Source organism: Typha latifolia, chromosome 12, assembly GCF_019914945.1.
Source record: "Typha latifolia isolate L0001 chromosome 12, TyphaL0001v2, whole genome shotgun sequence".
NCBI classification, from domain to species: domain Eukaryota; kingdom Viridiplantae; phylum Streptophyta; class Magnoliopsida; order Poales; family Typhaceae; genus Typha; species Typha latifolia.
The window spans coordinates 5,445,965-5,470,506 of NC_133097.1; the positions used below are offsets into that span (position 1 = coordinate 5,445,965).

Consider the following 24,542-nt stretch of genomic DNA (forward strand, 5'->3'; position numbering starts at 1 on the left):
CTCCGAAAAAGCCAAATTACCGGATTGTAATGTTACTATAATATACATTTGTAGTGACTATAATATATTACCAAATTATAATGTGACTATACTATAATTACCGAATTGTAATGTGATTATAATATAATATATTAGAATATGTTTGTAGTGAAAGTGTTTTTATATGGGATATCTATTTGTAATGCTATTTGTGATTGTATCTATATCGTGTAAATTATGGTAAATTAAGTTGAATTATCCTATTTCCTATCTTTCTCCAAAAGAAAAGAAATGACAAATATTTATATTCACATTAAGCTAGGTAAAGGGCAAGAAGGTCAATTTGATCATTTTTATTTTTTATCCTAATTATCGCAAACAAGCACCATTTTATTTCATATTTTTATCACAACACTTATTCTTCTTTTTGCAAAGAAACACTTTTTATAAAATTGTATTTGGGGACAGGCTGGTTTTGCCTCCTTATTGGATAAAATCGAGACTGAATAATTTTCAGTGCATCATTTTATTTACTGGATACATTTCGTTTTAAATTCCAACTGTGTTTATTGTTTTGACAGATGTGTTACTGTGAATGTGATAATGAGGATTAACAAGGCTATTCCACTTCAGTTCTCCTTTCGACGAAAAATGAATAAGTTGGACTGAGAGATTGTTTGGTTGAAGAATTACTTATAGTGTGATTTGCTATATAATGACTTTAGAAAATGGTTAATGGAATCTTATGGTAAATTGGGTGATAGAATATTACTGAGTGCTATCTGCGAGGCATTTTGAGGACCTTTATGAGAGACTTGCATGAGAATAAGTCTGCTCGATCATTTGGGTGAAAAATCATTGGAATGTGAGAAAGTTATTTTTTCTTAAAAAAGCTAAGGCTTAACTTTCCTAGTTCCTAATCTTCAAAGAAAAAGAAAAACTTTCCTAGTTCCTTGATAAAGAGGCTTGATCATCCTATGGAAGGGTGTTGACTTGGACTCTTGGGTCTTTGCCGACTTATGATAGCAGGCAATAGGTTGTTTAAGGGATTGTATATGAGTCATGACTTGTAGTAAGGGAACGAACATATGGTTGAGATCACTTGAGGAAGGAGTTTGAGACGAAAAGGAAGACTTTGGAGACATTCCAAGTTCCCTTACCTTCTCTGGAAAACAAGAAGCCCTTGCACTGAACTCATATGACATTAATCATTATGACTAGATGAAAAAGCTTCATCGGTTGATATGACTTTGAGTACATGCCTCTCCCTTATTTTTAATCTTCCTATACTTTGGTAGTGAATAGAAGACTTTAAAGAAAAAAAATAAAGGAAGAATTTTTTTTCAATATCTCATGTTTCTCCATCTTCTTTTATTGCCTTTATCTTCATATCTTTATGTATCCTAAAATTTTTCCTAAAATTTCTGTCTCTCTTTATAATGTTGTGTTATGTTTCTCCTACTCTTCTCTATATACTTCCTTTTTCTGTTGAGAGGTTTTCTTTGTTGATCCCAATATTATGTTACAGACTCAAAATTGGGTCCAACCATCATTTATCTGATTTGACTCCAATAGTTGATTCTTTCGGCACCTCCTGTACACATGAAAGATAGTTTGGCCTCTATCAATCAATAGTTATTACATGAAGCGTTTTCGTCCACTTGAAAAGAAAAAGTCTTTAGATGAAAAAAATGAGATTTTTATATAATTGCCACTGAAAACTTTTCAAATATCATAATTAGCACTATGTTTTTCAGAATATTATAATTGCCATTGAAATCATTGAGCTCTTTCAATTAAATCTAACTAATCACAATTAAAACTAAACTTATATTATGAAAATAGTAATTTGCCAATGTATAGATTTTTTACAATAGTCCAAAATTCTAAAATTATCAATATGACAAGAAAACACAATCTTTTTTTATGCAAGAGAAAAAATCAATGACAAATGTTTCACACGTTAAACTTTAAAAAAGAAGGCTTTTTTGGTCATTTATTACATTTGTTAATATCAGAGCCACCTGTTTGGAATATTCTATGAATTTTCCTTGAAAAACATAAGGAAAAAAAGGAAAGTCCCTCCTACTATGTTTGCTTTTGCTACTTAGGGTGATGTCGTGAGTTCAAGGTCATGTTGCAATAATTTTTGCTTTCAACTTTGATGATGAATTCCCTTCCCCAAGCCATTATTTCAACTTTCTGATTGGTACCTTCTAGTCTCTAGCATTTGTGCTCCCTGCATCTACTCATTTTAAGTGTTAAGTTCTTCGATGGACACTTCAATTAAGGTTCCTTAAAGATAAATATCTTCGAAGAAGAGGATTTAAGCTAGAAGGTTATTAGTTCTTCTTTTGCACGATGTAGCTCATCCTTATTTTTTTTTAATTGGAACTTTATATTTAATTGAATCTTGTGAAACAAGCATTTCAATTTCTGTGTGATCTTCCAGCATGTCTTGATTTTCTATCTGGACTTTACTAATTCCCTGTTCCTGCTTATGTAAGGAAAATATTTTTATGTTTAAATTGGGGTTTTTGAATATTTGTGCTCCAACTTCTTGTTGGTCATTAACAATCTGTAAATGCTTCCTTCTTCTGCACAAATGTCTTCTCTTCATGTTTTTTCAGAACTTGCTGAACTGGTTTTGTTGCACTTCCATTCATTAGAGAAATTATTTTTGAAAGGTCACAAGGAATTGCACCTGAACATCTCCTTCGTTTTACCTTGGTGGATATAGAATGTCGTTCTTGACAAATCATTTGAGACTATGCTTTGTTACCATGTGTTTGCTTCACCTTGCTACCCAGTCATCAAGGAATTGAATCACTCCTATATCTCGTGTAGTTTCATATTTCCATCAAAATTTTAATGAAGCATGAAATCCTCTTGAGATCTATGAGTGTAATGTTGCTCCAAACTTCCAGTGCTCCAATTATGCCACTAGGATATAACATGGTAAGTAATTGGAAAATCTAATTCCAAATACGTTGAAGGATATAAGGTGTTTTAAAGAGGAAAAGAGACATTCAGATAACAATGGTGACCTTGAAATTTTGACCCACTCCAAGCCAGATGCTTTTCTTTCTCTGCTGACGTATTCTCTTTCCATTCTTGTAAAGGATCATCTTTGATTTAATTAGCTACATTCTTGATTCGTGCTGGCTATTGTCAAATCAGAAAGTTCCATGTTGGAATAGTCTTATCTTGTGGAGAACTTGTAGCATTATTAACTATGGTTTCCATTGTCTCAAAGGATCTTTATGGATATCTGGTGAATAGAAGCCAAGTAAGGAAATAATAGAAGTGTTGGGAAGAAAAGCAGCTGAACAGATTACTGAAGCAGAGAAAAGGGCAGAATTGGTTGAAAAAGACTGGAAGAGAGAGATTATGCTAGTAAGAGATAGAAGAGAGAGGATGTTCAAGGCTCTTTTGATTGAACTGAACTGTCCTATAATAAGTGATTCGTTGATGTCCCTACTAAGTAGGAAGAGCCAAAGTAACATGGAAGATGAGCATTGAAAGGAAAACTGGGCAGTGTACTGATAAAATACACCAACCAATTGTGAGTAGGAGGGTTGAAGAGTCAGTCTTTTGTTTCGTATAAATTGTTAAGAGCCCCTAATCAGAATATTGCACTACTATTTAATAAGTCCATTGTGGAATTGTCACTTAACATGAACTATTGATGCGTTTAGTTTTGCATATGTCATGTCAATTCATCATGGCATCTTCCAGTTCTCAGCGATCTCACTTTCAAGCAGACCTAAAATGAAAAAATGGGTGACATGATGGAACATATTGTGCATTCGCTGAGCTGGATATGTCCCACTTCTTAAGATGACATCTTGATCTACAACACTTGTCCTCTAGACCACCTAAATCACTTGAGGGACATAGACACATCTAAAGATGGACAAACATGTGATGCTGAACTATGTGTCCATCAGCTAGCAAACATTGTCAATATTTTGCTCGTCTTTGGCAGTAGAAATTGGAGTTATATATGTTGGCTTTTAGCAGTTGCATTTTTGGATCTCAAGAAGATTTATGCATTTAAAGATTTCATGGAGAAACTTTTTCGAATACTAAAACTTGTCTAAAAGGCACTGAGAACTTTCTTGGGAAGTTCTTTTATATGATTGCCTTCCTGTCTTCTGCACAGAAAATCTGAAATGATGGCCCTTTTCTACATACTGAAAAACTTGCCTCTTCATTGTCTGTTCTTATATTAAATAGTTTAATAAAAACATAGTGATTTGCCCTTTAAGATCTAACTAGTGCATCTAGAAAGGTAACATTCATTCTAGAATTCTGTTCCTTCAATTTTGGTGTTACATTATTAATTAAAATTATTGTATCGAGAAGTTTGTCATGGTGATCTAACTTATAACTACTATAAAATTGTAGGGTTGTTGTCCTTTGGTGATCTTATTTTACAATTTGAGAAGACTTGTCGTCATGTTTCTGAGTCAATCAGGTATTTTTGCTTTGACCAAAGCTCTATTAATTTGTTATTTAAAAGTGAACTCCTTAGATTCAGTTACTTGTTTGGTTGATTTGTGGTTGGACTTCTATGCACCTCTCATGCCATTAGACAGTAATTTCTAAGTGCCACCTCTTTGCATCTTCATCCAGGAATTATGTATCACTGGATATTAGCAAGAGTTGGCAATTCAGTCTTGATGTACATAATAGTTTACAGGTCTAGCCTAGCTCTAGGCTTTGTGTTGGGCTTGAGAAATTTTGAAAGTTTAAACATGAATAACTTAGACCAAGGGATAGTTCCAAATTCTTCTCCCAAGTTGGGTCTTCTTCCATTTTGATAGGGCATTGTATGCATCCTAAGCATCCTAACCCCTCTAAAAAGGTACAAACATGTAAATATAACTACAGGTAGATTGTGTGTGTAACTACAAGTAGGTTTTGTGCCAACGAAGCTTTTGGTGGACCGCTAAAACTGTTGGACTATATATGCAGTTTTGGTGGCCTGGTGAATTGGATTAGCGAGTATTGAGTTGTAGTTTTTTATATCTGACAATAACATGATGCTACCAAAATGTTCTTTGTGTGTATATAATATAATTCTACACATTATTTTGTACATTTATATATATACTCATATAGTAGTTTATTACGAAGTACTAACCAAATTTTACATATAGTACATAACTAGGTTGCACAGGTGCCCGCATATTGCCTATGTGCTATGTTATGGGGTGACTACTAGCTTTTCACAACATTGCCCAATTTTTATTTATCTCTATTTGCAAATCAAAACTTGTGGTTTTGTAAATCGAGAAAACACTAATTTTAGAGTTTTGGGAAATTTTAATTAACACCCACATTTTGCATCCATTATTTTTTTTGGTAAAAAAATAACATCATTACTGCAAAATAGCAAAACCAAAGTTCCCACCTAGGAATCCTTCATCTCTTTTTGACAAGACCTATCCTTAACATCTCTGGCTAGCACTGGAGTAGATCAAACCCCACAATTTAGACCGCACTAGCGATTTGAGGTTTATCTGAAGAATTATGGATGAGGTAACCCAGGCCTTCCTTACCAGAGTCTGCCAAAAAAAGCCCCATTCCACGTTAAGTTTAAGCTCCTGGTCCAAGGGAGGGAACTAGGCAACTGATTGCATTGAAGGTTGCGCATTCTAGCCGGATGATTGAATTGGGGCTTGGGAGTAAGTCTCCATAGACATAACCATCATTTACAAAAAAGATAAGGGCATTTGCTTGCTTCTAAAGACCTTGTTGTTTGTCCTTCCACAAATACCATATACTATTACTTAGCCACCACAACCTGCAACAACTCTTTGGCCTCCTTGTCGAGGCTGGGGCCCTCCAGGATCCAATCGCCTCGCACTACCTCTATAGAGCCAGAAAGGGGGCCAAGGTTCCTCTTAACGAGCCCCCGTAAGGACCTCGCTCGACTGTAATGTAGCATAATGTGCTCAATGGATTTAATTTCCTCGGGGTGCCTATCACACATTCAACAACTGAGGCCCAATAGAGCACCACCGCACATTACTAGGAAGCCTTCCCCACATTACTTTCTAGAAGAATAGTTTACTTTTGGTGCAATCAACAAACTCCAGATAATCCACCAACCTTCCTAGTTAGATAAGGCTAAGTGGTTAGCATTGGGCAGGAATCTAGCAACAGATCTTGGCATGATACGACAAGAGGGGGTAGGGGGTCCAAACCCACACATCCTTAGAAGGAACATATGGGAGAGTAGTGTCATGGATAACAAAACCCAAAGTATTACTAAAGAAAAACAGAATTCTAGGTTGATTTAGACCTGGTTGGAAATAAGCCACTCACCTTCTTCGACTAAAGGCTAGCATTGACATTAACAAAAGTGGGTTTAAGGGACAAAGGAACATTGACGATGCAAGGGTGAACCAACATATTGGTAAAAGCCTCATGCTTGATAGATTTAGAAAGACCCTCATGGATCGAAACAAGGGAATAATGCTAGTGACGAGACATGTAAGACTTATTGTTAGCTGTATGAAGCTGCTTCCAAGGGTGACAAGGGCCATACTTATCAACACGACGTAAGAGGTCCAAAGCATGAGGTGCAGCCAATCCAATCTTGGTAGATCAAAGGCATGAACCCCTAGCCTGCCTTCCTTAACCAATCGATCCACCTTGTTCGAACCCACCAAGTGAAGATTGTTACTTCGTGTCACGACCTGAAATAGGAATCATGACCGACCATGCATCTCAATATGCTTGAGATACACGAAGCCTTATTAATATTTTCTACGTGTACGATGGCAAAATAAATAAATAAAATAAAAATTTACTTTATTAAATTTAAAAACTAATTGCAATAAATATAAAGCAATGTTAATATTTTATTTTTGAGTCTCTAAATTAAATAAATAAAACTTCTAATCTAAATCATAAAATCTAAAAGAGCAGAAAAGTAAATAGGTGAATCCTAAGGGGAGGTAGAGTCCGGGTATATCTCGCTCAGTCGCCCCGCTGACTATTACCTAAGATAGATAAATAAATACAAAAATAGAATCCATGAGCCAACAACTATAGCTCAATGAGTGGAATCCACTCGAAAACTAAATAAATTCTACATTTATTAATGCTAGAAAAGATTAAACTAAAAGCAACAATATTCATAACAATTTGCAATAAGCATGCTCTTTAAATAATAACAATGATAACAATAGAGAGTCACAACTTGTAACCTTGCACGGTTTCAACATATTAATATCTTTTCAATATTTATAATGTCATATGTCTCAATAGGTTTAAATCCTGTGGATCCACATCAACTAGAAGTCACCTCGAGATGACGCTCGGGACTTTTCTTCATAGCTGATTCGGTTAGGGTTATCAGATGGTATCACTATGTGATTAACACACTCTGTCTTTTTCACTAACCGTTAAGAGAAGTTAGAGCCACCTAGGAAATTTCTCATTCATCCTAGGACTGTTCCCTAACTCTGCTAGAGTCAAAAAAAAGTCACCGCAGTGATCTGATTTAGGACTTTCCCCTGAATTTTTAGATAGACTTGAGTCACCACGAAAAATCGCAAGCGATTTATACTAAGACTGTTCTCTAAGTTGTACCAATACTAGTCTCATTTTTTTTTCACAATTTTCAATATCTGCACGAAATATGATGATGCACTGAGTATAATGATTAAATGCACACAGAAAATATAACAATTAAATTTTTACACGTAAGGGTGAAATAAATAATTTGCACACAGAAAATTTATATGGTCTAACAAAGGTATGAATTATAAAAAATAAATATGTGAGTGAACCCACTCACCTGAGTCTAGGCAAGACAACCGAAATCTCAAATATCTAGCTCACGTACTAAAAATCACCACCTTTTGTAATAAATAATAATAAAATTTTTAATTTGAATAATATCAATATTTCTAAAATTTAAAAACTAAAAAAAATTTAAAATGGGTTTAATTTACCCATTGGATTGGGCTGGGCTGTTGCTGCCCCGGCCCAATCCAAAAAAAATCTAATTAATCGGATTGCGCCGAGGCCCAGCCAAAATTAATTGGATTCGGCTCGCAGCCCACCCAAATAAACGGTTTGGTTTGGGTCGGGTTTTTGGATCCGAAATCCAACCCGAACCCGAACCCAAAACTTAATAGAAAAGGGGTTGGCTCGGGTTAAACCCGAGCCCAACCAACCCATTCTTCTTCCTTCTCGCGCTCGACGTGAGGAAGGGAGAGAGAGTGGCCGTCGGCGACTCTGCCGGCGACAGTTCATGACCGACTCCCTCTCTCTCTCTCTCTCTTTCTCTCTACTTCGTCGTTCTCACGTGGTGGAGGAGAACCCACCACCGACAGCCGACGCTGAGGCCGACGTCGATTGGAGCCACGAGGGCTCCCTAGAAGATATCACCAACACCGGGCTTGGAGCACGAAGCTTCCGGTGACGATGCAGTTGCGACTCGAAGCCGCTGGTCGGCCTGATTTGCCGGTGAAGCCAAAATCCCAAATTAGGTATTTTCAATTTACCTTATTAAACTTTAATTAAAATTTATGGGTGGGAGAGGGCTTACCAACGAGTCGTATGATAGTCTTTGATTGCTCCGGCGGCGCTCCGACGATTCGATTCCACAGCGACGACTCTGACAGTGAGAAAAGAAAGAAAATGAAGGAGGAGGAGAAGAAGGTTGGGGGTTGAGGAGAGAGAGAGAGAATTAGGGTTTTATTTATAGATTAGAAGAGGATTAAATCTAATCCGATTCGGATTAGATGAAATTCTTTTCTGCGCCTCGTCGCGTGCCGGAGATAGAGAGGGGAGGGGCTGCACGTGCACCCTCCTCTCTCAACCTCCATTTTTTTTTCTGGTTCTGACACTTCGAGTCTCTCTTTTCCAAAGAAAGGACCTAACAATTTTATCAATCCTATTAGCCACCGAAAATGAAACCGAGGAACTGCACATGGCGTTAGTAGGAGGTGCATGAATAGTAGATTTGAGCAAAGTGAACCATCTAGCCATTGAGAGACCCTCCACCTGACTAACTTAGAATTGGCATTGTCGACAAGACTGTTATAGTGCACAATCTTCGCTTTAACAAGCTGGATAGGAATCCTTAAATAGGTAACCAGGTAAGATCCCTGCCTAATGTCTAACCACCCGACAATATCCCGACCCATAATATGGTTGGCCCAGTTTGAGAGATTAAGAACTGATTTACTTTTGTTTAGTCTCTGTTTGGTTATCGTGCAATAGTTGTTAAACACAATATTTAGGTTTTCAGAATTACTTTGGTTAGCCCTGGTAACAATTAATATATCATCAACAAACATTAATGACAAGCTTTAGTAGAGCTTTTCATCATAAAATTATCTAGAGAATCCTCATGCATTGTAAAATTTAGTGACCCAACTAAATTTGGCCACTAAGAATGAGTAAATATGGAGATAATGTATCCTATTTCCTAATTCCACAGGACTCCTTTATCTAAGGAGAAGAAGACCATTAACTAACAAAACCAAAGGAAGGAGATCTAATACACACAGATTCCCAATCAATCCACAAAGTTGGAAAGCCCATAATACTAAGAGATTGAAAGATAGCATCCCACCTAAATCTATCATAGGTTTTTCTTCATATCCAACTTAATTACCATATGCGGGTCATCCGTCTTATTGACATGCAAAAAATGAACTAGCTCTTGAGCCAAAATAATATTCTCCATGATGGAATTAATTGCTAGAAAGACAAACTGCTCAAGATTACCTAAGGAGAAAAAGGAAGGCTTGAGGCGATTGACTAAGGTTTTAGTAGGTAATTTATATAAGACATTGCAAAGGGGATAGGGCAAAAATCATGAACATAGAAGGAATTAGGAATAACCACAATATGGGTTCTACCTTAGCTCTTAGGGAGGCAAGCAGTCTCGCAGAAAGAGTGGAAACCTTCACACACCGAATTCCCACAATATCCCAATAGTTTCAAAAGAACTCAACATGGTAGCTATCCAGCTTTGGAGCCTTTCCCATAGGCATGGCCCGTAATGTATGTCAAATTTTAGCACTTGAGAAGGGCTTTTTGAGTTTATCAGAACAATGGGACTGAAAAGCAAGCCACACAGAGAGAGAAAGATGAATCGAAATATCAGACCACAAATTCAAATAAAACCAAGAAAAGCAAGCCACAATATAATTCCAAGAATCCATTTTCTCGCCCTAGTCATTGAGAATGCTCACAGTTTTATATTGTCTACGTCTAAAGAAAGTAATAATCTTAAAAAAATTTCGTGTTTTAATCACTAGTTAAGACCTAATTGGCCCTAGCCTTAGCCTGGCATGTATGATCTAGTTGTCTAAGAAGGGCAATGTGCCTCCTATAAGCAACCTGCAACTTGACAATCTTAGAAGGAGCCTTCCTCCTTATCTTTAACTTCCAAATTCAAAATAACAGCCTTAGCCTTATCGATTCGATTCTCAATTCGAGCTAAGCTAATCCCGTTCCAATCCAAAACCTTAAACTTAACTGGGATAACAAAGCCTGGACATCTCTCAGCTGGTAATTGCCCCTGGGTTGCCCAAGTTCAAGAGACCAAGCTGCATACCTCCTTAGAGCAACTCAACCGGGCTCTAAATTCCAAATTAAAGCTCAACCGGGCTCCAAATTTGGAGCTAGGAATAATGGGGCTCCAAATTTAGAGCCCCACCATGAAAATGGAGCCGGGCTCTATTTGTCACATCAACTTTTTGAAAATGCCAAAATTGTCCAATAATTGTTATATTCAATAATTTTAATTCTATTTGTATCCTTTATTACATAATTTAGTTAGTTAAACTAAGTATATAATTAGTTTTACTAATCGGTTTTTAACAAAAATAATACCATTGGAAAGGTCTCATCGAGACCTTTAAAATGAGTCTAATATTAAATTATTTTTGAGTTAATTTTAATTTTAATTTTTTTATTATTTATAAAAATGAGTCTAATATTAAATTATTTTTGAGTTAATTTAAATTTAAATTTTTTTATTATTTATAAAAATGAGTCTAATAAATTATGTATCCTAAAATATAATTACTCAAAATTATCCCTAATGCAAATATTAAAAACTAAAATACATTAGATATGAAATACATCAAATATTAAATACATTAAAAATGAAATACATCAAATAAAAATTACATTAAAATTTATATTCCTTTATTTCCGTGCCTCTGCCATAAGTGTTCAATTAGTGCATTTCGAAGCTCAAAATGAGCCTCTCTATGTTTCGATGTTTATTTCGTGTAATGTAATTTCGATTCGTTTAATTAAAAAATTAGTAATTTAAAATTACTTCTAAAACTATTAAATATTAGTCTTATTTTAAAGATCTCAATGAGAGTTTTTTAACCATATATTTTTTAATAAAAAATAGTAACGCTAAGATGATATATTAAGTAATTTAAAATAGCTAATATAATAATATATATTATATTATTATTTTAATATATATGGAGCTCGGTGTATTGGAGTGCACCAGGCTCTCGCTCCATTTTTGGCTCTATATTTGGAGCCTTTGAGCTCTAAATATGGAGCAAGCATTGAAGATGCTCTTATATTCAAGCCAAAACGATTCAAACTTGAAAGGTCTGTGAACTCGCAAGGACTCTTGAAACAGGGAGAGCAGTAAGTGGGCATAGTTGAACCTAGTACATTCTAGATGTGTAACTAAAGAATTAGGGAAGATCTCTAGCCGAGCTTCATTCGCAAGGCACGATCATGCTTGATTTAGATATGAGCCCTCGTTTCCTGATTATTGGACTATGTAAAATGAGGGCTGGAACAACCCACAACAATAGGGTCACATCTAGAAGTGAATGACCAAAATTCTTTGACTTTAATATTAAGAGAAAATGGTTCTCCCGCTCTCATCAAGAGAGGATATAATATTAAAATCACCAATAAAACAAATAGGGGCAGTATTAACAGAAACAACAAATAATTCATTCTAGAACCTTCACCTAGCAACAAAGTTGGTACGGCCCAGATTTAATCCACAAAATATTAACTTGGAAGAAGACAGTTCCTTACAGTGATTGTAAATAGAAGAAGAAAGGGGTAGCAGATTTCCACATCATCAAGATGCTTCCAAATAATGCTTTGCTTGTCACGATTTCGCCTGTCCGATCACCATGCAGTCGGTGGGTTAGAGGTCGGGTCACTGGGTTATTGGTTCCACTAATAATTCACCCGATTAGATCGCTAGTTTTCTAAAAATAAATAGATAATATATAAATAGTTTAAAATAATTCTGAAAACAAAAAAATATTTATAAAAACAGTGTAATTGTATGTATACCTCTCAAAATATACGTTATTCATATATATACCCTCCTAGTTACTTTTCAAGTTAAGTCATTTAATAGAGAAGGATAAAAATATCCTTAACTAAGAGAAATACTTGAAAACTTTAAGAATATTTTTATTTTTTCATATTTAAATTGTTCAAGTTTTAATGGCAATTTACCTAAATGGATATTCATGGAAAAAATAAGGATATTAAAGAGTATGCATCCAAAAATTGTATAAGTTTAACAATGTACATTTAAATGTGAACTTTAGAGGGGTATACAAGCAAATAAAGGGTTTTTTAAGGGTATATGTGTAAAAAGACATAATTTTGAAATATGAATATGTTATTAACTAAACATTTTCCAAATTTGAGGACTAAAATATCCTTAGGATAAAGAATAGAATAATTTAGTATTATGAATAATTAGGTAATTTTGCAAAAATAGTTGGCTCGGCCAGTTCACCAAAAAATAGTCGGGTTGCATGGGTCATCGACTTGATCGTCAAGTTGGTTGGTTCTTATCGGGTTGATTGCTTACCCAGTCTGATAATAAAATTGAACCGCTTTAGTAGTCCATATATTAGTCTACCGATCCGAACACCTAATCCAGTCTGGTTAGATTAATCAACGAATAGATGGGTTGAGGGAGACAATGGAAGGCGAGAAATAGGAATAGTCAAAGAAGAATACCTAGGCCAGGCTTCAAAGAGGTGACTCCCATTGTAATTTGAGCAACCAAAAGAGATGAAGATAAGAAAGACGAGTGCATACTAGAATGCGAATTCCCTTAGTGGAGGGGGTCATTCCTTGGGAATCCAAAATGATTGACTTAGATATCACCTCGACGTACATCATAGTTTTATTTACATGAGCCAGCACAAACCCACAATTATTACCCTTCGCCTAGCCAAACCCACAATCATGACTTTTCAATTGCCTTGTCGAATCCTTCTTTGCCATGTGGCCAATGCCATGTGAAGAGGTCGCCCCTTCAGACCCAAAGTGGTCTGTATGCCAGACCCCAAGGCAGCGACATACATCTTACCTTGAGGATCCTTATAGGAGCCTTGCCACCTTAAGAAATGACAAGGGTATGTGAGGTAGAAGGGACAAAAAGCTCGTTATTCTCACCCTTACCTGTTCCAAGGTTCGAATGGGAATCAAAAGCGCTAACAACCTCCAGAATGTTCGGATGATGTGCCTTAACCACGTGCACAACACGAGCGTAGGAAGGAAAGGTTGGAGCCTAGGTCTAGTCCGAGCTCGAGACCGCACGTTGACTCGAGTCACGGTCATCTTGTTGGCGTGAGTGGATGCCTTGACATGAGCCAAGTGTCTCGCCTAGCCCCAACCACCTTGCCGCCAACCTCGCTCCATCTGAAGCCATGGGCCAAAGCTAAACTCATCCTTATCATCCTCACCCTCCTTCGGAGATGTCTCCACAACCTTCATAACTATATCTGGAGCTTTAATAGGGCCTTCACCACTAGCATTATGTTGGGAAGTCCAAAATTTTGTTTTGGGAGGTCCAAAAGTTGAGTAGTTAATGAGTTATATTGGGAAGTTCAGAGGTTGAGAAAAAAATCTAGAGTTTTCTTGAAGATTCCTAAAAGATTGAGGTAACCTAATCTAACCTAAGCCAAATTGATTATCTACTCTAATAGCCGGTACAATGGCCAAGCGAAATGGTGTGGACATCATCAACACATTTGGCTAATATTATAATTTTTCAAAAACACAAGTAAATAATCTAATTAGAAATTGATGTCATATTAATGTCTGCAACTAGGAATGGTGTCAACATTGGCCAAATCCTAGACATAATGGATCATAATATGTCAACGGGCACCAACTCACCTAGAAACTTATCGTAAAGGGAGAACTTCCACTCTTCGTAGCTGCTCGCCAACAATTCCAAGTCCACCTCCAGCCAATCAGAGGTGTCCTCCTGAATCATCTCTAGGATGTGCACTAGGACGAGATAGGGATGATTGGTTCGTCACTTCAGTTTAGAGGAAGTCAGTTCAAGAACTTTGGCCTAGGAGCACAAGGAAGGCCCTCCAATCAAGGACGTAGCCTCATTAGTTGATAAGCCTAGGGAAGGCCCTTCAAATAAGGCCACAACTCGATCAGTTGACACTAGAGTGATATGCCATCAATTTCCAATAAAATTATTTATTTGCTATATTGCTCCTATAGGAAATAGGATTGACTATGGATTTGAGCCAAGAATAACAGTTTAAGAAAGAAAAGGAAGAAAAGAGGCTAAAAGAAGCTAAAAGCCCATGATTCTCAACTTGGAAGCACTGGTGAGGCCCATGAGAGATTGTTAGACGACCACAGCCAGGTAAGCGGGTCAATATATCCTTATCCAATGTCCTCATGTTTTTCTTTTTACGAGGTTTGGGGGTTTCTAGGTATTCAAGAGATGATTGTGGCACTTCTAGCCTAAATGGTGACCTAATCCGTGGAGGATGTCTGCATGATTTTGCTCGGCTATTGGATTGGTTATTGGACTAGGTAGTCGATTCGGGCTAGGTTAGTTTAGATTAGTAGGCTGCCTTAACCTTTTGAGAGTCCTCAAGCAACTCTTAGACTTCTTCTTAACTTTTGAATTTTTCAATATGACTCCTTAACTCAATTTTTGGACCTCCCAAAGAAAATCTTTGGTCTTCCCCTCCTCTTTATAAATCCTATGCAACCCCTAGAGGGGGGTCATCTTTGGAAGGTTATGAAACACTTTCTTATCCATATATTTGCTGCTGTTTTGAGGAATTTCCAGTAATAAAACAATGACTATTGGTGCTCGGAGTTGAAGACGAAGGCAATTCTTAAGGTTAAACACTAGATACTTCATATTGAGTGGGATTGAACTATATTCTGTTACTATATATACCTTATTTTGGTCCATCCTGCAGCCATGTATGAGTTCTTGAAGCCTAGAAGTACCTTTAGCCCACTCTTAATTGCTCTAAGTCTAGTAGTCGATCCATTGTTCTCTTTGGCCTTATCTTTTGGTTATAAATTTCAAGTTTGTTGGTTTGTTAAGTTTAACTTGAACTGGATTTAATCTTGCTTATAGCTTACTAGAAGGCTTCACGATCATTTATTGCTTCAGTTCTCTATATTGCTGAATTCATTTAGTCTACATTTGATCATATCGTCTCCATTCGAAATTTTGGGTTGGATTATGGATCCTCGGTTGCAATGACCAACGAGGCCTCTAACGAGTGAGGGAGCAGCTTGGGGATAGAACCTAAGTGAAGGGGATGGGTATATGGTGGGAGGGCTAACTGAGCGGCCTGTTACAGACTTAACATTTTTGATCGATTTGTTAGTTTGCGCGACACTCCATTTTCTTCGCAAGATGAATTAAGTTTCGAAAGAAAGATAGTGTAACAGTAAGAAAAGAGAAAGAAACTTTAATAACACTTAGAGAAGACAAGCTTTTTTGGTGAAGGTCTCACTTTTATTTTATTTACTAAAATTTTAGATAGATTACAGATAAAGTGTTCATGCTGTTATATAGGTAAAATAACACTGAGCTACTAGGTTTTCTAAATATCTTTCTTAAATATTTAGGAAGCTAAGGATAAGATCAAGTGAGACTATTCCTTATTTTTGTCCATCCACCATAGTTTCCCTTGAGGTAGGTTTTGCAATTGCATTGCTTATGCTTTTGGACTGCCATAACACTTCAATTTCGACCAAAATTTTGATGGGACGTCACAGGCGCCCCTCATATTTGAGTAGGAAATACCTAACCAAGCCTAGAGAGGAATCACCAAATCTATCGCCGGAAGAAGCCTCTTCAGCCATCCACACTCACACCCTTTTCTTCGTCTTTGCATCTATATATTTTATTGTGCTTTGGAGCTGCTCAGTTTGATCCTTGCATTTTAAGTTTTAAGTTATAATGCTGTAAGCGTTAAATCTAATGATTCTAATATGATATCTGCTAACATAATGGCATAGGTTTTAGAAGATTTTTCCAATCATTAGATTAGTTAAGATGTTAGATTTGGTAGGTGTAAAGATTATATAGTGGTGGAAGTTATGTCATTTTAGCAAGTGAATCATATTTTACCTCACCTATTCTAATCATTGGATGCCAATATTATGTTAAATCACTTAATTCATCTTAAATGAACGACATTCTGATTTCTTTGATCCCAAGTAAAATGTTCTTCATTCTTAAATAAAATTTAGTCTTGCAACATATTTTCATATGTAAAATCAGTATATGATTAGATGCTCTAGTATATCTTGTCTTGCTGTGTTTGACATGGTTGTGATAATCTTTCTGCCAGATCATTTTGCTTTTTTTGCATACATGTTCAGATAATATGAGAAGGAAGTAAATTCTGGGATAGTTCTGTGTATTATTTGTTTCTATTTTTATTTCTTCTGCAGGTTCGGCAATACTGGAAGGCACCGTATGGTTGAGGACAAATTTATGCAGCATAAAGCTCGGCTGTTGCTTGATGAGGCCGCTTCCTGGTCTCTTCTTTGGTACCTCTTTGGGAAAGGAAGTCACTTTATAACCATATAAACCATCTATCTTGAAGCTTCTTCTATATGTAATTTGATTTCTGAGTTACAGTTTCTACCATTTCATCATTTTATGATGCCATCTTTTCTACAAAGCAACAGTCACACAACAGCGGCTTGCAAAAGCAACTATATTAATGTGTGCCTCTTAACTGTTGATGTTTATGTAATATGTGAGATTTATTTTCTGTAGCTCATTAATTATCATACTAAATTGTTTCTTATCTCTTCTTGGACACGTGTGGCAAGTCATTTATGGTCCCAACAGCAGGTATTTCCTGCAGTCATCTACAGTGTTGGGGCAGGAAATTTTGACCTTTTTTGCAGGAACTAGGAATTTTCTGCTTGGGTTGCATGAGTGAGATAACTGCAAGAAATTCCTGTGTTTCTTTTCTTGTTTTTCAGACGTGCATAGACTTTGATTTTCAAATGCACAGGTCAATTTGCTATTTTGTTGGTCATGTTACTTTTCTTTTTCTTTTGTTTTGATAGACTATTAGTTTAGTTAAATGAAGTTTAAATTGAATCCCTGGTTTTGTAGTTTAATGTCTTTTTTATTGATTCACTGGTCGCGTACTATCAGTTGTTTTCTTTAGCTTTAGGTCATCCCTTCTAGAAACATAATTTTACATCATTGTTTTTAGTTTTTCTCAACATATTACTATGTGGCCTTGACATTACACATCTTCAGTAGTAAATTCAGTTTAATTTATTTGTTACTTGCATGTGAAGTTCCAAAAGTGAAAGATAAAACATACTTGCCTAGTTGCCTATAAAAAATGGAGTTGTACTTTCATGATTAAACAACTATTGAACAAGGGAAATGAAGCATGATTAGTATATCTTATATGGTGTTTATACTGCTGCAGTTGGGACCTCCTATAGGTACTTGTAGATTTTGTACTTTAGTTTCCATATGTTCTTTATCTTAGTGTTGTTAGAAATAGTGAGATATTGTTTGATGTGGCAGTTATATACTTCATTTGCACCGTAATTATTTTATATTTGCTCCTTATAGATCCCTGACACATTTTTCTGGCTTTGAATTTGTTTTGTGTATTACAGGAAATGAGGAACTTCCTGAGAACCTACTTTTGGTAACATTTTATAAAATGGGATCTTTTATTTATCTAATGCTCTTTTTTCTATGTTTACAATTACTAAGCTTTTATCTTGCTTGTACAATTCTATTTTCTGCAGTCTCCACCAACCTCACATCAGGAGGCGTGTCAATATGTTATGACAGATCATACAGCACAATTGTGTCTTCGGATCGTCCTTTGGCTAGAAGGTCTAGCCTCGGAATCTCTTGATTTGGAGAAGAAGGTGATTGGATGTTAGGCTCATTTTGATTGCTTCCTATGATCTCATGGTTTTATTTTTTTACAGATATATTTTACAAGTGCTGCCTATTCGCATATCTTCAGAACAACAATGACATGATATCTTTTAGTTAGATCTACTTCATTGGGAACTAGAGCTCATACCAAGTGTTGCATGATATTATTGTCGGTATCAGATTAGTTTGCATAATTCTGTTGCTAATGTTATTTTTTGATTACCTACCTCCTCCCTTTGCTCTTCTATCTAGTCAATGCTTGTGTAATCAAACTAACAAATAAATGGTCAATGTTCTAAAGGCAAGCATGGTATGCAGGTGGTGAAGGGCCAGCATACTGCATTTGTGCTTTGCTGGAAACATGTGGGAATTTGATACGTAGTAGTACTTCAATTGATAAATATATGAGAAGGAGTTGGAAAGTGAAAGATAGAAAAAATGACACATCGCTGTACACATGGAGTTCTTGTGTATGTCGTGCAATACTTGTAGTTAAAATTGGTACACTACTAAGGCTTCAAGTAAGTCATACTTGCACACTTAGCCTGATGCGGAGCGGCTAGGGACTAGAAGAACATTTGTGGCTGCTTATGGGGGTGTGTAGACGACATTCTAGAACAGTGTCAATGATGAGTGATGACCCATCCCTTTTCTAATATATTATGAAAGTTTTGGATGCCCTTTTCCATGAGAAAATATCCTATTTCTTTTAACTAACTTTGTTACTTCGTCATAGTTTACGTTAGAAAAGAAATACCGTAGCACTTGATTTGGCAGTCACTTTCTCTAAGTAGTAGGAATGGAGGAAAGCTCCATACATTGAACACCAGATAATTGGGACCAATGACTTGATTGTTTTTTTAATAAAAATATTATGGAAGGCAAACAATCAACCTCTTGGTAATTGGAAAGAATTTGATTGACTTGTTTCTCTTGAGGACGTTAAAATTTCAAACCGTACTCCCTGAATGGTCTATCTGTTAAAACCATTTTAATTTCAGAACAACTGAGAGTTGTCGTTTAACCACTTTGAGCATAATAGTTACATGTTTGCTGATGAAAGAATGTCAGCCTTTCTAACTAACATTGATGAAATCCTTTCTTCCTACTTTTCATGCTACAGTATTTTCTCTCTCCATTAATTTGCCCCAATTGGACTCCGCTTTGATGATCTCCCTACTCCTTTTTCGGATTTTTCAAGATTAGGCACGAATTCAGTGAAAACCCAATTGATGCATGAGATCGAGCAGTATTAGTAAATCCATGAATGCTACTAGAATTATAGTGAAGTTTGATGTTTTCTATTAATTTAGTTCATTTTCACTTGATATCTAACTTCATGGGGGGTATCTTCAGCACACCCTGTGCCATGTTCCAATACCCTGTCTGCACAACAATCCTTGCAAGTTGCAACTTGCTTTCCACCTAATTTCCCCTTGTTTTCCCTTCAATTATTAAGCTGGTTCATTGATTTTCCATTTTTATGATGAATATGCTGCTTTCTACATGGCATGGTATGCATTCCGTCAAGCAAGACTGTATTTAGAATGTAAACACTAGCTCAAAAATGGGGTCTCTTTGTTTTTTAGATAAGAAATACAGCTATCAATTGATAATGTTGCTGATGCATAAATGTTTACCAATTTCACAATGTAAACAAATAGAAAGGAGATACATCACCTAAAGAATGGAGGTACTTCATGGAGTAGAATGTCGGCTTCAGATATTGCTACTATGAGTAGCTAGAAGCCTAGAAGCTATGACGATGGCATAGACATGCAGTTAGATAAAGTAGTGCCGTCTTCTCCATAAATTAATATTAGTTCTTAACAAAGATTGCCATGCCAGGCATTTGCTGCCCTTGGCTCAACATGCTATGTAATGCTGGCACATGCTGTGGCTCACAGGTTTGCTGGTGCACGCTAGATATTCCATGAACAGAATTGAGGGTATCCATTAAGGCTTTTCTCATGCTTATTGTGAGTTAAATCCTATAGTTTGATATGAGTTACAGTCTTAAGTTAGGCATGGTGGCCTTCAGTTTACTTTCACTGAGTAGTTGCCTACAAACAGGACCTTAACTGTTGATTTTGGCAAGATGACGGAAGTTATATGAAATGTGCAATTACTAATTAGATGTGGTGATGGTTGAAGATTTGCAGAAATCCAGTCATCCTTATTATTTTTGTTCTTTATGGGCAGGAAAATCTCTGTGCAGTTAGAATGTCATTGGAAATGCTCTTATTTGGTGGATAACATAATTTTCTGTAACTGTACTGTAAAAGATTGTCTAAGAGATGCTAGGTTGTTTAGTCAGTGAAAGTCTCTACAATATGGTTATTGGATTATTTTTCTTTATGTTAATTGTTAAATTAGATAAAATATTCTTTACTTTCGGCAAGAAGCGTTAGCTGTTGTTTCATCAACCATGGTTTAACGGAGTTATACTCTTGTAGGTGAGAGGATCTCATGTTGGTTCCTATCTTCCAAGTTTTGGTGTTTGGCATCATACACAGAGGTTCTTGAAGAAAAAGAATGATGATTCTACTGTAGTCCAACACTTGGATTTTGATGCTCCAACACGTGAGGCTGCTCGTATACTTTCTGATGACAAAGTACATAGTCTGTCTTATGTTTATTGTCCTTAGTCATTTTTTTTAATTGAATTATATAGATAATGGTTATTTTAAGATCTTTTTATTATGGGTTTGAAACCTTCAGATGTAATGCGATCCTTCTCTCTAGATTTAAGTCATGTTTGACATATCAAAATGGTGCAGATCCTTTTGTTTGTATTGCTATTGACTGTTATCTTATTTGACATAATGTTGTTTAAAACTTTTGTTCTTTTTCAGATTGAGGATGAACTCTGAGTATTTTATTTCTTAGGTATAACTCATATGCTTAGTTCATTTGAACAACATAGTGCCACAATATCGGGAAACCTGTGAAAAAATTATGGCATTACAATTTGTCAAGATACCTTTATGTATCCAAGTTGGTCAATACCTTAGCAATGTGGTGCGAGGATTTTAAAATAGAGATAAGATGTCAAAGAAGTCTTAGATATAAAAGATTAAGAAACTAAAGAAGTTATTTTGGAATTCTGAATGCCAGAACTCTCAAAACCAGCAAGGTTTGTGCCCTGTGTAGTTAAAAAGATCTCTTAGTAGCCAGAAGAAGATTAAATCATTTGATTCAATGAATTGATTGAAATTATTTTGGTCATCAGAAACAATCATATAAGTGCCTATGCCTTTAGAGAATGAATAGTAATAGGATGAATGTGTCACGACCCGAAATTGGAATTAAGACCGACCATGCACTTCAATACGGTTGAGTACACGAAGTCTCACTAATACTTCCTAAGAGTACAATGGCAAGTATAAATAAACGAAGAAGATCTGCTTTATTTAATTTAAACTAATTGTAATAAACATAAAAGAATGTCTCTAAAGGAAATAAAATTAACAATTAATCTTGCACGTAAGAATGAAATAAATAAATTTGCACATAGCAAATTACATGATCTGATAAAGATATAAAGTATAATAAAAATAAATATGTAAGTGAACCCACTCATCTGATTCTAGGTTAGATAATTGAAATATCTAGTCTCTAGTCCACGTGCTGAAAAATCACCATCGAGGAGGAGTGTGATGGTCCCTATTTACTCTGACGGGCCAAACCCACGTTGTGAATCCGACGGTAAGGAAGAAGAAAACGAAGGAGAAGAAGAAGAAGAAAAGGGAAAGGAAGCTGGGGGGTTAAGGAGAGAAAGAAAGAGGGAATTAGGGTTTAATTTATAGATTAAAAATCCAAATCTAATTTGATTCAGATTCGGCGAGATCTCCACTGCGCCTCGCCGCGTGGCGGGAGAGGGAGAGGGAGGGGGTTGCACGTGTAGCTCATGTGCACTCTCTTCTCTCTCAAATTTTTTTTTGGTTCTCACAGTAGGTGTTAACTTTTTTTTTAATCGTATATTCTAAGTTACTTTTCATTTCTAGAGTTTTTGACCAACCTAGCCCTCCCAAATATTTATTTTATATGTCTAATATACTCAAAACTTTAACACAAGACTAGGTGTGTTTGAAAATCGCTGACCTAGTTCGCGACTTCCAGATATAAGTAGTTGACTGGGTCAGCGACTTCTATAAAATTTTAAATCCTCTAGAAAAATTGTCTAGACTGAGGGAGAATTTTTTTGAAATTTTTATAGAAATTGCTGAATCGAAAAATGACTTATATTTGAAAGTTGCTGAATCGGAAAACGACTTATATAAAAATTTCTTTCTCAAACTTTGGCAAATATTTTAGAAGATTTGAAATATTTATATAAATTGTTGACTCTGTCAATGAATTATATTTGGAAGTTGTTGAGTGGGTTCAATAGTTTCCAAATACACTTAGTCTCGTATTTAAATTTCAAAATGAATTAGACATGTAAAAAAATTTAGATGCAGACTCAAAATAGTCAAAACCTCTTCATTTCTATCTCTTTTAGTGGTCTTTCGAGTTTCTATCACAAACTTATTTTGATGGATAATCTATTATATCATTTGATGCAATGGACTGATTGAAATTATTTTGGTCAGTGGAAGCAATTATATAAGTGTTCTACTCTTTTAGAGAATGAATGGTAATAAGGAATGGTGGTATTAAATTTTTTATAATTATAGTCTTACTTTTTCATTTCTATTTCTTTTATTGGTCTTGCTATCTTTTACTTATTATGATGGATAATATGTTATATCATTACAGAAACAAGATGAGTTACTTCTAGAAGACATTTGGATGCTACTAAGGGCTGGAAGGCTAGAGGAGGCATGTGAGCTATGCCGTTCTGCTGGGCAGGTTTGCCAGCTCACCAAAGTCCTTGTGTGATTGTTAGGGTGCTTTTTTACGTCGTTATTGATCTATCTTAATTGATAAACTTCTTTGCACATTTAGGCATGGAGAGCTGCAAGTCTGTGCCCATTTGGTGGGTTAGACTTATTTCCTTCGGTTGATGCTATGCACAAGAATGGAAAGTCAAGGACTTTGCAAGCCATTGAATTGGAAAGTGGCATTGGGCACCAGTTGCGTCTTTGGAAATGGGCATCATATTGTGCTTCAGAGGTAGGCCTTAATTATCTGTAATTATGAGACCTCTTTTACTATATGTGCTTATGTTTAATCCTGTGCTATTCATTCTTAGAATTATTCTAATTTGCTATTTTCTATTCAAATTTATTTTCCTATTTGCTTTATCTTGACAAAGACATTGACATTTAGTAATCTCCTTGATTTGCAAAGATCAATTAAAAGTTCGTACTACTTGGTGTCTCCAAAATCTGTACAGAATCTTCTTTCTGATAGTGCAGTTATCAGATTATGGAAGTGCAGATATTTGGAAGTTATATTATATGAGATAAATCATGAAAAGATAAAGAAATTTTACATGTTTTCTTCAAAAGTAGTCATACAACAAAGTTTTGAACGTTTTAAATGGGTCGGTGACACTAACCACAGGGCAGCCAGTTTTAGATGCACAATGCGCAAACATTCCTTAGGTCTCTGGTCTTTGTTTTCACCATCTTTCGTTCGTACTTCTGCAGAAATGGCATTTTGCATAACTGGTTTCTGGTAATTTTTGCTTCCAATCCATGTTTAGCATTCATCTTATGATCGGTTGACAATGTAATTGACCTTTGAATCATTATTTTCATACCTTGTGAGACATAGGCTTACTTGCTGTGTTTGCTTGTTCCTCATAGTTCTTTATCATATCTACAGTTTTATAATATTCATTATCCTTGTAAAACATATCTATAATACAAAAATATGTTACTTTTTTCTTTTTCATTCTAGTTAGCATGTAGAATAAAGTACTATTTTTTCTTTTTCTTTTAGCACTGAATTCTATCTTAAATGAGCAAGCAAGATAAAACACTTCATATATGAATTTATCTCAAGCCTGAGGATTTGTACCTTCTTTTAAGCAATAGGATCATGATAAGCATAGCAGTAGAGACCTCATGTGACATCACTTCTTTCACCTTTCATTAATAATATAATACATCAGGTTTACGTGGTATGGTTTTATCTACATTTCTATTGACTCATATCTAAGCATATCTAAGTTTGTGCCTGTTTTTTCCTAGTATGGTTTTATCTACATTGCTATTGGCTCATATCTACAGTTTGTCCATGTTTGTTTGAAATATGGTAAGTTTTCCTTTTTGGTGCTCTACGCTGACAAAGAATGTTATTCACTCTAATCTATGCATTGAATGCATTGTGTAATTTTGGCTTGGCCAAATCCTACTTCACTGTCCTAATTCCTTTACCATGTCTTCTTATGGAGTAC

At 35.7% G+C, this 24,542-nt stretch overlaps 1 protein-coding gene across 1 annotated transcript in view; it reads left to right on the forward strand.

Annotated features, from left to right (window-relative positions):
• Positions 1-24,542, forward strand: part of LOC140798916 (nuclear pore complex protein NUP107) — a 51,922-nt gene that overhangs the window by 3,138 nt on the left and 24,242 nt on the right. Inside the window, exons 3-9 of the mRNA XM_073153003.1 lie at positions 4,390-4,459; positions 16,717-16,830; positions 17,918-17,951; positions 18,055-18,180; positions 20,650-20,808; positions 22,955-23,047; positions 23,144-23,311. Of these exons, the coding sequence (XP_073009104.1) occupies positions 4,390-4,459; positions 16,717-16,830; positions 17,918-17,951; positions 18,055-18,180; positions 20,650-20,808; positions 22,955-23,047; positions 23,144-23,311 (764 nt within the window). The remainder of the gene's footprint in view (positions 1-4,389; positions 4,460-16,716; positions 16,831-17,917; positions 17,952-18,054; positions 18,181-20,649; positions 20,809-22,954; positions 23,048-23,143; positions 23,312-24,542) is intronic.